Source organism: Chiloscyllium plagiosum, chromosome 7 (assembly GCF_004010195.1).
Source record: "Chiloscyllium plagiosum isolate BGI_BamShark_2017 chromosome 7, ASM401019v2, whole genome shotgun sequence".
Classification (NCBI taxonomy): domain Eukaryota; kingdom Metazoa; phylum Chordata; class Chondrichthyes; order Orectolobiformes; family Hemiscylliidae; genus Chiloscyllium; species Chiloscyllium plagiosum.
This window is the reverse complement of record NC_057716.1, coordinates 44,104,670-44,120,981: the sequence shown is the minus strand read 5'-3', so window position 1 is coordinate 44,120,981 and position 16,312 is coordinate 44,104,670. Positions and strand designations below refer to the sequence as shown.

The 16,312-nt window shown below is 38.1% G+C and overlaps 1 protein-coding gene across 3 annotated transcripts in view; it reads left to right on the top strand.

Annotated features, from left to right (window-relative positions):
• agps (alkylglycerone phosphate synthase) overlaps nucleotides 1–16,312 on the top strand; it is a 146,599-nt gene that overhangs the window by 39,815 nt on the left and 90,472 nt on the right. For all 3 annotated transcript variants that reach the window (XM_043693533.1, XM_043693534.1, XM_043693535.1), the window contains 3 exons: nucleotides 275–395; nucleotides 483–557; nucleotides 818–889. In XM_043693533.1, coding sequence (XP_043549468.1) covers nucleotides 275–395; nucleotides 483–557; nucleotides 818–889 — 268 coding nt within the window. The remainder of the gene's footprint in view (nucleotides 1–274; nucleotides 396–482; nucleotides 558–817; nucleotides 890–16,312) is intronic.

The window sequence follows — 16,312 nt, the reverse complement described above, 5'->3', positions numbered from 1 at the left end:
GACAAATGCCCAGCTCAGGTTCTAGTTTCCTTTTTTTCTGAACAAAATATTAGTGCTCCTATGACAGTCTAATTTATTCCAGTTAACTTATTTTCTTACTCAAGCATTTAAATTAAAAAAGCAAATTTTGGCCCATAAATTTGCAGATAAAAATTGCATTCATTCTTGTTCTGGCATCCTCACATTTTGGTAAGGCTACTAACTTAATAGACTGTTCTTATCCAATTGGGCAATGATTTGTAGACGCTAATGACCTTTTTTTTCAACATTGAAGACCACACCAAACTTGGAAGATCTTCCAGTGCCCATTCTAAATGAAGAATGTTTGAAGGAAATAAAAGACTTGGGTATTCCATTTTCACATGATCCAGAGGACAGGTTAATAAGGTCGCATGGTAAGAAATCTGAACCTTTTTAAATACAGGTTATGTAACATTCAAAATTATTTTGTGATCAACTGATGCACTTTGTTTTAAATGCAGGCCATTGCTTACACGAGATTTTTGCTTTACGTGAAGGCAAAGTTGAACGAATTCCAGATGTTGTAATCTGGCCGAGTAAGTGTAATTATTTATTTCTTTTGGCAACGCATTTTTAAACTGGCATTTGGTTCACTAAATATATAGTAAACATACTTACTTTTAGAGAATTCAATGTTTTTGTCTAAAGTGTAATTCTGTTCAAATTATATGGGAAACTGTTGCAGATGTATTCTTGCCTTATTTCATATTGTCTGAATAATTGATTACAGTCAGAAGTGTTGCATCTTCTACCGTGGATAGCACATTCTTGCAACAAAAATTATTTTGTTTTCCAGATTGTCATTCTGATGTTGTTAAGATAGTACAGCTGGCTTCCAAGCATAATATTTGCATCATTCCGTTTGGTGGTAAGTATTTTTAATTGTATGAGTTGGTTTTAAATACACACTTATAAATTCAAGTTGTATTCTGCTCAATTTTACTTCATTGCTTTGCATTCACTGAGCCATAATAGAATCACACTTGCAAAATTTTCATTTACTGAAGAGAAATTTCCACCTTTTTTTTTTGAGGTCTATTCCCATCAGGCTTTTCAACATGTAACTATAGAACCTGAAGAAAATTTGAACTAGAATGTGTTTTCCAAATATCTAACTTAAATGTTATTTTTACAAAATAAAATGTCAGAGGCAGAAAAAAAATCAATCAAATTTTAGAGAGACACATAGTGGTCACGTCAGTGCAGTACTTGCCTAGATGCCCAGGCTAATGCTCGGAGGGTGAGAGTTCAAATTGCAGAACAGTGGCCAGTAGAATTTAGGAAATTAAGTGGATTTGAAAATTAGTCTCAGTTATAGTAACCACAAATCTATAACCCAGTTTGTTGTAAAGCCCCATCTGGTTCACTAATTTCCCTTGTAACAAAGGAGGTCTACTGTCCTTACAGGTCTGACCTATATGTAGCTCGAGACTCACAGCAATGTGGTCGACTCTTAGCTGACCCAGCAAGCCACATGGGTCAAAGTGCAACCAATGATCTTGGCAGCATTTTCCATATCCCAGGAAAGAATAAAGGGAGAAAAAAATGATTTTATACTCTTAACTCCATTTTTCAAATGCAGCTATTCATTGGTTGGTCTAAGCATGCCTATGTAAACACTTTCCATTCACATTCTGAGAGGCTGGAGAGTTCATATAATTAAACACTTGGAGAAGTTTCAATATTTTAAAGGTACTATATTTATATATGTAGTTGTACATAGAAATACAACAGTGGTTTGCAAAAATTTGAGATTTCCTGTATTTTAATAAGTTTGAAATGAATCCTCCAGCTAATGCTGTAAATTCATTTGCATTCTTCATGATTGTCATATGTTTCCTACTGGAAAGGCACATTTTAAATTGTCAATATATTTCAAAGGTAACCAAAATTAACTATTTGTTTTCTTCACTGTTCATGTTGCAGCATACTGTGTGATTTTTTTTTTTAAAGTCTGCTCAGGACTTCATGTTCTAAATAAGAACAATATTCTTGTCTGAACTTTTGTTTTGTATTCCAATGTCAAAGAGCTTAATACTTTTGTATTCTTTGTTTTGGTATTCTTTACTTACGCTTAGTGATTGTATTCGCCCAACTGTAAAATTTGACTTGGAGGAAATTGAAGGATATGTACTTTGGTTTAAAAAAATACAAGACATTGGCTACTTGAGCTGTACTGGATGTAATATAATACAAAAAATTGTAGATGCTGGAAATCTGAAACGAAGTGCTGGTGAAACTCAACAGATCTGGCAGCATCTTTGGGCAAGAGTTGATAATGAGTCTAGTGACCCTTTTTCAGAACATGTAATGTTGGTAGCTCCACAGATTATTTTTCAGAGCTTGTGTTGTGCTATTCACATTATAAATGCTTTAGATGAGGAAACTAAAGGTCATATCTCTGTTTGCAGAAGAGGCTGGGCTGAGTGGGAGAGTGAACTATGAGGAGGCTGCAGTGTGATTTGGGCAAATGATGTATAATGTAGATTAATGTGAGGTTATCTACTTTGATAACAAAAACTGAAGGACAGTTTATTATCTGAAAGGCACAGCTTGGGAAAGAGGGTAGTGCAACTAGACTTAGGTGTCCTTGTACACCAATCACTGAAGGTAAGCATGCCAGTGCAGCAAGCAGTCAAGAAGGCGACTGGTATGTAACTTTGATCGTGAAAGGATCAGTACAGGAAAAGAGATGTTTTGCTGCAGTTGTACAGTGCTTTGGTGAAACCACACATGGAGTATTCTGTGCAGTTTTTAACCTTATTTGAGGAGGGATGCTTTGGCTACAGGGGGAGTGTAGCAAAGGTTTGTCAGATTGACTCTTGGGATGGCAAGACTGATGTATGGAGAGAGATTGGATCAGTTAGGACTACGTTCACTGACATTCAGAAGAATGAGGGAGGATCTCACAGAAATGTGTCAGATTTTAACAGGGTAAACACAGGAAGGATATTCCTGATGACTGAAGTTTGGAACCAGCGATCACAGTTGAGGATGGAGATGACAACTTCTTCATCCATACAGTGGTGAGCCTGTGGGATTCTCTGCTACATATTGTCAAGGAGGAATTATATGTGGTTCCTGGGGCTATGGGGACAAAGCATGAGGCTCTTGAGTTGGATGACAACCAATGATCACTTTGAACAGCAGAGCAGGGTTGAATGGTCCAATCCTGCTCCTGTTCTTTTCTATGTTTGACACGTTTTGTGCAATATAACTTGTTGTGTTAAAGTGTACATGTTATGCAAGTGGCTGTAAGTTTTATGCTATTAATGCTGCAAACATGCAAGTCTGTTCACAATGTAAATCATACTATCCATGGGGAACTGTAAAGAAAAGATGAAGTGGAAAGCTGTATTGGTAGAAGATAGCTAGGGAAGAAAACAGAATTAGAGAGGCGTTTACTTGGGGAGAAATGGAATAGAAAGAGAATGAAAAGAAAAATTCAGGCGCATTATGGAGATCAAAGTTGGAATGTGAGACTGTGCTAATATTCTTAAAGCAGTGACTTGTTATGCCATAAACATACACAGTAATGTGGATTTATTTTAAAACACTGATCAAGATTTTTCTTTAAAGGACAGTTTAAGATTCTAAGTTAATTTTGAATTGCATCTTTGCTGTTACGTTCCTATGGAATTCATGCTGCTGGCTGCAAGACAAATACAAAACAGCCAGCCCTCGTTAAAACCAGCAGACACTTTGAGAGACTACTAAAATGGGTCTTCCTGGCAGTCATTCTTGGTGAGTCCCCTGTGGCTTTCCATTTTGTGTTAAATAGTTTTATCTGCTGTATATTGGCACTTGGGTTATTGGTAAGCATTTAATTATAAAACTTCTCTGTGTGAGCTCTGCGCTTCAGGAAACCAACAGTGTTATTGCACACCTTACCCAACACTAAATTTGTTAAATTCATGACTTCACAATTCAGAAGGATAAACATGATACCTTTTTTTGTGTGTATCAGACCCATAGTTGCATGTATTAGGCCCTGCACTAAAGTATCATGTTTCCTCTTGCAACAGCCAGATAAAGTGCAGGTTCAGATCTCTGCTTTTGGTCATAAATGACTACTTACCAAGTTTTTACTTTAACTTTTGTCCCTAGGCTGTGTGTTACTTAGGAAATACCACATTAATTACAAGTTATCATGAGAATAAAATAATATGCTGTCTTGTAATGTTGTATTCCTTGTGAGTTCATGATGCTCAAATGTTGTTGGGATGGTAGAAATGTAATCTAGTAGAGCTGAAGGTATGGTGGGATTTAGCCCAGTTAGAGAAGTGTATTGTAGTAATTTGTGGCTTTTAACTCTTGGAGCTAACCAACATCATGAGTGTTTTGTTTCTGTTTGCAAAATTCAAGCTCACCAATTCCATGAATCCTTGGGGGCTTGGAGTCTGTAGGATTTATATTAATGTTGCACAGGAAAAGAAGCTGCCTGAAAACATTAGCTTCCTCCACATAGTCTGCTTAATTTTAATCATTAGCTCTGCTATAAATATCACAGGAATTTTGAGTCAGGATTTCTGTCTTCAGAAAATATGCTCCCCACCTTAAACAAAATGTGCAAGATATTAAGATTTGTTTCAGTTGTAACAAAGACTTAAAGGAGACACTTTATTATTTTTACTGACAGATTAACAATTAATACAATTTAAGTGGAATAGTATACTTCTGTGGCAAATACTATCAACATATTAAATCTAATAGAATACAGGTTGATATTATTTAAACTATTCAAAAATAGTTAGAACAAAATATCGAACTGTTTAAGGATAGGATATTCGTCAATATTTAAAGTTTTACATTAAAGCTCTGAGTCAGAACATATCTTCTCCTAGTGGGAAGAAGGACATTGAAAATAATGATTTGTGTCCCCAACACTTCTGAAATTTCAGTTGAAGTGTTTTATTTTTATTATTTGGACTATTCCTGCTATACAAATGTGGATTATTTATTGGTTCCTCTCATTTTTGTGATGTTATGCCATTTAGCGTTTATATAGAATCGTTAGTGTGGAAGCAGGCCATTTAGCCCATAGAGTCCACACCAACCCTCCTGAAGAGCATCCAACCAAGACCCACCCTATCCCACCTAGACCCACCTAGCCTGAACATCCATGGACACTATTGACAACTTAGCATGGCCAATCCATCTAACCTGCACATCTTTGGATGGTGGAAGGAAACTCTCAAACATGGAGAGTGTGCAAGCTCCACACAAACGGTTGCCAGAGGGCGGAATTGAACCTGGGTCCGTTGCACTGTGAGGTGGCAGTGCTACCCACTGTGCCACCCTTCATTCCTTCATGATTTGGTGAAGGTTCACTTGTGAAGTAGTGAGCTTTTTACTGTCAATTTATTTGAGATTTTGAACTTGGATCTAGATGTTCATTGCAACCCTTACATATTCTTTCACTGTTAAAATAATCCTTTGTCAGTAAAGATGTTTCATTTCTCTGCCTTCGAGTGTTGTCTTGACCTGACTTTTGTTGGTATTCATGTCTTAACTGATAAGAATGGCAAAGATCCTTGACAGTTTTAGTATTTCTCTTGTATTTTAACATTTTATTTGCATATCCAGGTGTGCTGTTGCCATGTTTTTTTTTGTCTTGATTTTTTTGTTTTAATTAAATTAACTAATTTAAATCAATAGCATGTTTTCACCATGTCCCCTTGGGATAATCTTTTCCTTCTAGCTGCGATAGTCTTTCATGGTCAGCTTTTACATGAGTATTTATATTTAGATACATTTTAATATTGATTTGTGTCTTACCTATTTAGTTATGCTTATTTCTCAAGCAGACACATTTTTTGAGCTTGATATTGTTACAGTATGATGTTCAGTCGATCTACATTTGGATGTAATGATATCATGGTATTCCTGATCTTGCCCTCCTTCGTAGAGATCATGGAGACAAGATTTTGTTGAAGAATACTTGTGTTGCAGCAATGCAGGGTGTAAATTATTGAAATGTGCACAGTGACTGTAGTGCAAATGCTGTGCACCACAGTCAGTGTGCTTTTCAATAATGAGGTGGTTACTGATTGCAGTTCCTTTCATTTGAGGATACTCACTATGTTTTGTGGCATCATCAGCATGCTACGCAGGACAGGCTTCAAATAGACCTAGCAACTAAACTGGACATCCATGAGGTGCTCTGGGCCATCAGCAGCATGATATTTAGTCACAATTGATAACCTCCTGGTCCCACAAATAATTCCAGTTTGCCATTTCCATTAAACTGGGAGATCAACCATGGTTAAACAGAGTGCATTAGGGAATACCAGGAATAACTCCAGGCACATCTGAAAATGAGATCAGGATTACTTGCATACCAAACAGCTGAAGCAGCGTGCAACTGACAACCAAACAATCCCACAACCAAGTGATCAGATCTAAACTCTGCAGTTCTGTCATATCCAATCAGAATGATGGACAATCAAACAGGTACTAGGAGGAGGAGGAGGCTTCTAAATATTCCCATTCTCCACAACGTGGGCCTCAACATCAGTGCAAAAAACAGGGCTGAAGCATTTGCACCCATATTTAGCTTGCAATGGTGTATTATGTATCAGTTTTTTTTCCTGAGGTGCCCAACTTTGAAAATGCCAGTCTTCAGCAATTGTATTCACTCTGCTTGACATCAAGAAAAGGGTGAAGGTACTGAATACTGCAATAGCTATAGATCTTGGCAATATTCCAGCAATAGTACTGACACATTGTGCTGCAGACTTAGCTACATCCCCAGCCTAGCTGTTCCAATATTGCTACTATACTCACATTCCTCTTACAATGTATAACATTGCCCAGATATGTCCTGCTGACAGAGGTTAAATCCAACCCAATTAATTATTGCAGTTTCAGTCTACTCTCAATCATGAGCAAAATGATGAAAAGGGTCCTCAGCAGTACTGGCAAGTGGCAATAATAAAGGACTAACTTGCTCACTGACACTCGGTTGGAGTTCTGCCAGGGCCATTCATCTCCTGTCCTTATGGCCTTGATCCAAACATCTACGAAAGAGCTAAATGTCAGCGATGAAGTGAGAGTCTTGCCCATTACATCAAGGTAGCAGTTAATGCATTTATGGTATTGTGGAGCCTAAGCAAAATTGAAGTCAATGGGTATCTGGAGAGGTCATCACTTAAGGAAATCTTCAGGGAAGTATCATTGGCTCAATCTGCATCTGCTTCTATGATCTTCATTCATCACGAGGATAGAAGTCAGGAAGTTCTCTCATCATTTTACCAATGTTTAACATTTGTACCTAATCAACATGACTCCCTCTAAGTAGTTCTTCAGTTTGTGGCTCTTTTGAGGTCTATTTGCAGTAGCAACTTCCGAAAGTCAATACACCAACACACGTTTCAGCTGTGCGCAGAACCTCTGGCTGCATAGCCACGCAGTTTAGAGGGAACACTGCATCCCAGATGCTGAATGTTTTTTTTCAGGAAGTCCTGGCCAATATCTTGTGTGCGCTTGTTGGCATGTTTTACTGATGCCATTGAAGGTTAGGGATGTGGTTCTGTCTTGTTGGAGATGTTTGTTGCCTAGTACATCAGCCCAAATTACTAGCCACCCATCAACCTAACAGCAATATTAACCCAACTCCTGTTGCATTATTTGTCTGAGGCATTTTCACTGAGGCTCAGCTGCTGTCTTACTGCATTAAGGTAATTAAAGCAATTGAAGATGGTTAGGAGCTTGATGGATTCCAGCAATGATATTCTGAAATTTTGATTATTGACTGTAAAGCTTGACAGTCATCTTCCATGTCAAGTTTTACTCCCTTTATAGCATAGCTTTTTGAGGTTATACTTGGTTGAATCCTGTATTAATGTTGAGGCAGCTACACTGGTCTTTCCTCTGGCACTTGTCTTCTGCGCATGTCTGGATGAAGTCTAAGTAGAATCTGAACTTTGTTGGCAAACAGGCTATTGGATTTGAGTTGGCACTGTTGTTCAATACTTTCTTGTAAAAGCAGATCATTTATATTGTCTTTCACAATCACAAGATATTCATGAGTACTGTGTAGCTCGGAAAGTACTTTTGAAAATTAGTTGTGATGTAGGAAGCATTATGTAAGTGGCTATCATTTTCACCTGGATTTGGTACATCTGCTGTACTTGAGTTTAATCAATTTGGATTATGGACCATTTGGCTCTGCCCATCACATTTTGATATTTATGTAGATAATCTTGCATTGCTTCATTAGATTGGTACCTTGTTTTGAATAATGCTGGCTTCTGCTCTGTATGTGCCTTTCTAAACTTTCTCATTTGAAGTGAAAGTGATTTTCCTGGTTAGATGGATCCAGCAGAGTGAAGGATAGCAGCCCAGGAGGTAACAGATTGTGGTAGTTCATAATTCTACTGATATTCCTAGAATGCTCTATTTTGGGTATATTACCTGAGATTTGGTGTGATGGTGTCACATTACTGAGGGAGTGAGATTTCACTTCCGAACATATGAAAATGAAACTTCATTCTTGAGGATTATGTAGTGGTCAGTTCTGCTAGCTGATTTGAGGACTGAGTATAGTTGTTCCTCATTGACTTTTATCGCCTGATATATGTCCACTCTCTCATCTTAGAGGTTTAGAACATGATGTGTTGAGTCACTAGTGGGTGGTGGTACTGATTTGTTTATTGATAGTGAACACTCAATTTTCCATAATTTGTTTTCTACTTCTCGCAGCACTACCAACTTGTGTTTATAAAGGAGGAATACTGACGTTAGAAGTGTAAGCCAGTCATAATCAACAGTGTTCTTTGGCATTGTTTAAGTTGGTACTATTGACTCTCCACTTTCACAACTATCCAATGTGTGCCACAAAGCCTCCACCTCTTGTTTATCTTGGTGTTAGAACATGATAAAACTGAGGGATAGTGATTTATCAGCTTGTGAAATTGGCAGACATTCATTGAAACAATCACTTGATCATCCCTCCCAATGAACCTAATGTCCACCAGTGAACAAGTTACCAAGTTAACTATAATTGAGATGGGTTTTCTGAGGTAAATTGTGACGTCACTGTGACCTCAGTGGTCATGAGTTTGTGTTCTACAAAAAGGTTGCACTCTACACAGCTTGGAGTATGCTGCTATATAACCTTACCAGTTACAGTGTATCAACAAACATTGTTTAATAATTACTGAGAAGTTTGACCTGAGTTTGTATCAAGACACAAGGATCCTGTGCGAGAACCTGAAGCACAAGGTGTACTACAGCAATTTATAATTATAGCAGAAGCTGTAATGTAAAGATTAGAACAAACAGTCTTACCGCAAATTCAACCAAACTCTGGGTCAGATATGTAGATGGCACCTTTTGTAATCATTAAAAACACAGAAATAGAAAGCGCACACCGGATCATCAATGCCACACTCGCAGGAATCAGATTCACTAGAGAGGAAGAAAAGGACAACCAACTCCCATTCCTAGATGTGATGGTACAGAGAACACCGAACAGAGAATTCACCACAAAGGTATACAGGAAAGCCACACACACAGACCAAGTCCTGAACTATGAAAGCAACCACCCCAACACAAACAAAAGAAGTTGCATCAAGACACTGTTCAAAAGGGCCACAGTACACCTGAACTGCAAAAAGAAGAAGAACACCTCTACAATGTATTCGCCAAAAACGGATACCCCTGCAATTTCATCAACAGATGCGTGAGGGAAAGACAATGGAATGAGGGCATGCCACAACCCAAAGGACTAGCCGCGTTACCATACATAAAGAACATCTCTGAACTGGCAGCCAGACTACTACGACCACTAGGACTCATAACAGCACACAAACCAACAGCCACTCTCAGACAACAACTCACCAGGACGAAGGACCCGATACCCAGCATGAGCAAAACTAACGTAGTGTACAAAATCCCATGCAAGGACTGCATAAAACACTACATAGGACAAACTGGAAGACAGCTAACGATCCGCATCCATGAACACCAACTAGCCACGAAACGACATGACCAGCTATCCTTAGTAGCCACACGCAGATGACAAGCAACATGAGGTCAACTGGGGCAATACTACTATTATAGGACAAGCCAAACAGAGAACAGCCAGGGAATTCCTGGAGGCATGGCACTCATCCACAGATTCTATCAACAAACACACCGACCTGGACCCAATATACCTGCCACTGCAGCGGACAGCTGGAACTGACAACCGGAAGCGGCAGACAGGAGGCTCCCAAGCACTGAGGATGTCACCTAGACAGGGGGCGAAATGTCTGCAACACAAATTTCCAGCTCGGCGAACAGAGCCATAACAACAATTTATATGTTTACTTCTCTAATACAGAGGAAGATGAGAGCAACAAAAATTGTGGGCATGCCCATCATTTCTTATGTTAACTTTAATGTGTCCTGCCACTCGTTTAGCACAATGGATACAAATCCTACAATGTCCTCCCTTGATTGCTATGAAAACTTGATCATAAGGTTTTTCAACAATTTAGAGGGTCAGTGCCATTGCCAGTAAGAAAGGGTTAAAAAAAAAGCTTTAATTAACTTTCATCTGTGAATAACTGGGATGAGAGTTTTCTTTATTGCGATTGGTGAATCCTTGGAATTGTCTACTCCAGAGGGCTATGGAAATGCAATAATTGAGTATGTTTCAGATGGAAGTCAAGGTTTGTCCAAAGAGGGGTGAAAAAATCCATGGCTCAGCAGGGAAGTTAAAGATAACATAACATAAAAGCAAAACCTAAGTCACAGCATGTTGCAAATGTTGGTGGATTGGGAAATTGTTAAAAAAAATCAATGAATGGTTACTAAAAAAAAGTAACAAAAAGTATAAGGTAAATTATGAAAGACTACTAGCAAAAGCTTCTATAAGTTGAAAAAGGTTTCCAAAGTAAATGTTGGTCCTTAGAGGCTGAGACTGGGGAATACAAAGTTAAAAATCACACAACACCAGGTTATAGTCCAACAGGTTTAATTGGAAGCACACTAGCTTTCAGAGCGACGCTCCTTCATCAGGTGTAGGAGCGTCGCTCCGAAAGCTAGTGTGCTTCCAATTAAACCTGTTGGTGATTTTTAACTTTGTACACCCCAGTCCAGCACCGGCATCTCCGAATCGAGACTGGGGAATTAATAATGGGGCAGAGACAAAAGTTAAATGAATATTTTGCCTCACTTTTCATACTGGAGGATACTGAAACCATCCCCAAGTACAGGTAATGCAGAGGTTATAGAAAGTGCAACTTAATATGATCACCATCACCAGGGAAAAAGTACTGAGCCAACCTTTATGATTAAAGGCAGAGAAGTACCGCAGAGCCTGATAAACTGCATCATAGGGTCTTAAAGGGTGGGAGCACAGATGGTAGATGGATTGGTTCCCTGACATCTGGAAAAGTCCCAGTGGATTGAAAAAATGGTAATATAATACCTTGTTCCAAAAGGGAAGGAAACACAGTAGAAAATAACAGGTTACCGAAGTTTCTAACTATAGAATATATAGTTTACCATGTGACATTGGAAGATTGTTGGAATCCATTTTAAAGGAAGTAGTAACTGGTTAGTTGGCAAGTCAACACTGGCAATCCATCAGAGTCAGTATAGCTTTCTGACTAATTTCCTAGAGGTCTTCAAAGACATACCAGCAAAGTGGATAATGGGGTCCTGTAGATGTAGTATATTTAAACTTCCAGAAGGCACTTGATAAGGTAACACACAAAGTAAGATCACAGAACAAAGAATTAAGAACTAGACTTTATTGTCACGTACTCAAGTAAACAAATGCATCAGTACAGTGAAAAGTGTGCAAAGTTGCCATTTTCCAGTGCTATCATGGTTATAATTGGACAAAGGATTAATTAACTGACAGAAATCAGTGTGTTGGGATAAATGGGCCCTTTCCTGCTAAGCAAACTGTAACCAGTGGTGTGCTTTGAGGTTCAGCACTTGGGTCCCAGCTATTTAAAATCCATAGTAATAACTTAGATGCAGGAGTAAAATGAACTATAGCCAGGTTTGCAGATGACACTACAATAGGTGGGAGAAAAAAGTTGCAATAAACAAATAAGAAATTTAGCAAATGGATATGGGTAGGTTAGGTGAATTGATGAAAACTTGGCAAATGGAGTAAAGTTGATAAGTAAAAGGTTATGTCGATTTGTCAGAAGACATTATTGAGATTGCATCTGGAATACTGCATATAATTTTGATCCCCTTGCTTGAGGAAGGATGTAATTGCTTTAGAGGCAGTTCAGAGAAGATTCATTAGATTAATTCTGGTATTAAAAGGTCACTTTATGAAGAGCAACTGAGCAGTTTAGGCCTAAGTTTATTAGAATGAGGTGATCCGATTGAGATATACAATATGCTAAAGGATATTTACAAAGTATACATGGAGTGGATGTTTCCCCTTGTTGGGTAATCATGAAGGAGATGGGAAGGAATGAGTTCTCTTAATGGGTTGTGAATCTGTGACATTCACTACCCACAGCCCGGTGAATGCTGGGGCACCATATATATTTGAGAAGATAGACAGACAGATTTTTCATTAGCAAGGAATTAAAAGGTGTGGGGAATGGACAGGAAAGTGAAATTTTAGCAGAGATGAGATCAATCATTATTGTATTAATGGTGGAGCAGGGTCATTGGGCTAAATTGCGTCCTCGTCCTCGTTACGAGCAGCACAGTGGTTCAGCGGCTAGCACAGCTGCCTCACAGTGCCAAGGACCCAGGTTCACCCCCAGCCTCTGGTGACTGTGTGGAGTTTGCACATCCTTCCCTGTATCTGTGTGGGTTTCCTCTGCGTGCTCCGATTTCCTCCCACAACCCAAAGATGTGCAGATCAGGTGAACTGGCCATGCTAAATTGCCCATCGTCTTCAGGAGTGTGTAGTTTAGCTGCATTAGTCAAGGTAGACGTAGAATAATAGGGAAAGAGAATGGGTCTGGGTGGGTTATTCTTCAGAAGGTGGGTGTGGACTTATTGGGCCAAAGGGCCTGTTTCCACAGTCTTGGGGTGCTATGATTCTTATTTCTGGATCATAATGAAATCAAGGGATATGTTGGGTTTGCATAACAAACTATGATTTGATGTTGATTATCAGCTATAATTTAATTATACAGCAGAGCAGGCTTGTTGGCTGAATGGCCTATGCCTGTTCCTATGTTCCAATGAATACATCCTCAAAATGAGAGCAAAGTGTAGGACTTCAGTTTATCAACTTGAGTGGAAAAGATGAGTTGAATGGTGCTTCATACTTCAGGACCCAGAACTTCACTCCATTGATTTGTTGACTAAATATAATTTCAATAATTTTCACTAACTCTAGATTACAGGAATCAAGCAAGAAATCTGACTATACAGTTTATTGGGAGGTTTCTTGAGCTGTTTGTAGTAATGTCTTATGCTGAGTGTTCACTAAGTTTTAGTTACTGTAATCATTCTGCCTTTATCATGTTCTATCCTCAGTAGCTTTTTTAAACATACTAGAAGGAAAAGCTAGAAAATCCACCTCTGGATGAATTTAAATGTACAGATCCAATTCAAATTCCCATTGACCCACAGCATGGAAGTTATGGTCCAACCACAAACTAGAAATAGTGTTTTTAATGCGTGCATGTGAGCTTCAGCTGATTTCTTTTTTGTTTTACAATTCTCAGCTACACATTACTTATTAAAATGGTCATGAGAATAGTATTTTATCTCTTTGATAGGAATTGTGTTGTGTGAATAATCTGAAGTTAAGGTTAAATTAGTGAACCTGCAATTTAAGCTAAAAGATTGGCCCTTGAACTATATTAACTGGAAATTGCTGTTTTCTAAACTTTTGCTATCACTGGGTAATATTGCAAAACTTGGCAAGTGTAGGTTTTGGAGAGATTTATGATAACTCCTGGAGTTCTGGGCACCAACAACAGGGGAGTTGTGCTTTCCTGCTTCTGAGTTTGAAAGTAAACTTGAGTAAGCACAAGTCACCTACAAAGATTTGTCAATTGAAAGGTAGCTTGTTTAGAAATCAGCAAATAAAGAATAGCAGTGTCTGCCCTATGGAGTTAGCTATTTTCGGAAATAGTAATAAAAGAAGGCAACAGATTTCAAAAAGAAATGTGGGTTTATAGCATTTTTTTTATTGATTTCAGTCTTGAACTTGGATCAGTAAATTGCTGCTGTTGGTTACTTTTTCTGAGATTTTATTTCAGCTACTTGGACTAATGAGCATATCAGCGCAACCCATGATGAAACTGGGCTACATTGAAAGTTGCTGTCAGTTGAGTTCTTAGTGTTGGAACCTGAAAATAGGTGAAGTTAATGCAGGTTTGTAAGGAACCCAGCTTTTGGACCGATTTAAGAATTGTAAATTTTTCAGATTTTGTGGACTCCGTAAATTATGGGAACACTGATTTTTCAACTGGAACATGTTGATTGCTTAGACACGTGGATTAGTCTCCATTCTGTCTTAGTATGAAATCTTTTGTGTTCACATGAGAAGACAGATTGGCCTTGATTTTAACCCCTCAACTGAAAAAAATTGCCTCTAACAAAGCATTCCTTTGCGCACTGACAACCTAGATTATGCACTTCAGCCACTAGAGTGGGACTTGGACCCTGGACACACTGACTCTGAAGTGAGGAAACTACAATTAAGCCAAGGCTAACACCAAATATAAATTTAAAAAGTTTGATGTTTAGTCACTGCTTCGGCAAAGACTTTACCCAGACTAATTGGGTAGACAAGATAACCACATCTATAAAAGCAGATGAGAACAGCATTGAGTTTGACTGTGTTACCCTTTTAAATGAGTAGCCAGGCTAAGGTGACATGAAAGATGGTCACATGATTAGACTGGAAGCTGACTTGTCATCAGGCCTCCTCAAAATTGTGCATAAGTGAAGGAATAGCCTTTACTAGGGGAGAACAAAACAAACTGAGAAAGCAAGCTATGCTCTTATTTCAAAGAATAACATTTACAATTTTTTTTCAAATGCATCTAATGTCCCAATCAAAAATACTGTTCAAATTTATACAAAATTGGTACTGATCTGTTTTCTCTCTCTACTGGGCATTAAAGTAACTATTCTGCTTCCTGGAGGCAATTCAAAATCTGGTTCTCATTAACTGTTCGATGTTTTTTGCCTTGTATATTTTGTTAACTCTTCTGCATTACATAACTAGTTATGGTTGGCTTATTCATGTGCCATACCCATGAATCATTGTGGTGTGTGGAAGGGTAAAATCTAATTTGATTTTTTTTTTCAAACATTTTTTTCTTTTGACTGCTAGTGAAACTTGCTGGTTTGTCTCCATGCCCTTCAACTTATTCAATATGAAGGCAGGAATCTTAACATTCTGAAGCATTTCTATTGCTGCACATAATGTAGGCTTTACCTATGATTATTGTTATACATATTAATCTTTTTACTGGTTTAGATTTATAGAAGCATAAAAGCTTGCTTGCATGATGTGACTGCAGAACTGTTGGAGCATTTGTCTCTCAACCAGTTAAATATGGATCGGAGTTTAAAGTTTCCTAACATTCAAATGTCAGACAGACTAACATGATATACCATGACTGCAAATTTCCCAATAGAAATATGCACAAGCAGCAACTGCAGCGTTCAAGCTTAGTACACCCAAGACTCTTTTTGGTGATCAGTTAGTATAATGATGCACAAAGAAGTGCAGAACTGACAAAAAAAAAACTTTAGCTCATCACTGCATAGATAGCCAAATCTAAAGGCATACACAAGTTAACAAAGACCCACAAAACATTTGATGTTCAACTAGTATTGCTGCAATATTTCTTCAGATACAATGTTTCTTGTTCTTTCAGTAAAGTCTCAAAATTGAAATGTCTCATTTCAGAAAACACATTACATAAGTTCTCCATTTATAAGCACTAACTGAGGAGTATAAATCCTGTCAAGAGTCTAGCCTTGTGATGTGTATATTATTGTACAATATGAAAGTTATCTAAATTGAAAAAGGAAGTTTTACACCAGATGGGTTCAGTATAAATCTAACTCTTTTTACAATTTCAACATCTATTATTGAACAAACCAGTCTTGTTGGTGACAAAGTCATTGCTTGCTATTCAAGTTTTGTAGCAATTTTACAGCTGCTTCCTTGAGTCAAGTTTTATGCATGCCCATTGGAATTAGGCTGCCTTTTGGAAATTCTGGAGATGTCGACTTCTTTGGTAGAGTCAATTCTCATGTATTCATTTTGTTCACCTGACAGCTTTTCCAAAATGATTTAATTCAAGTATAGTGATCCTAATCTTTTACGCCCAGAATGATTTTGAAG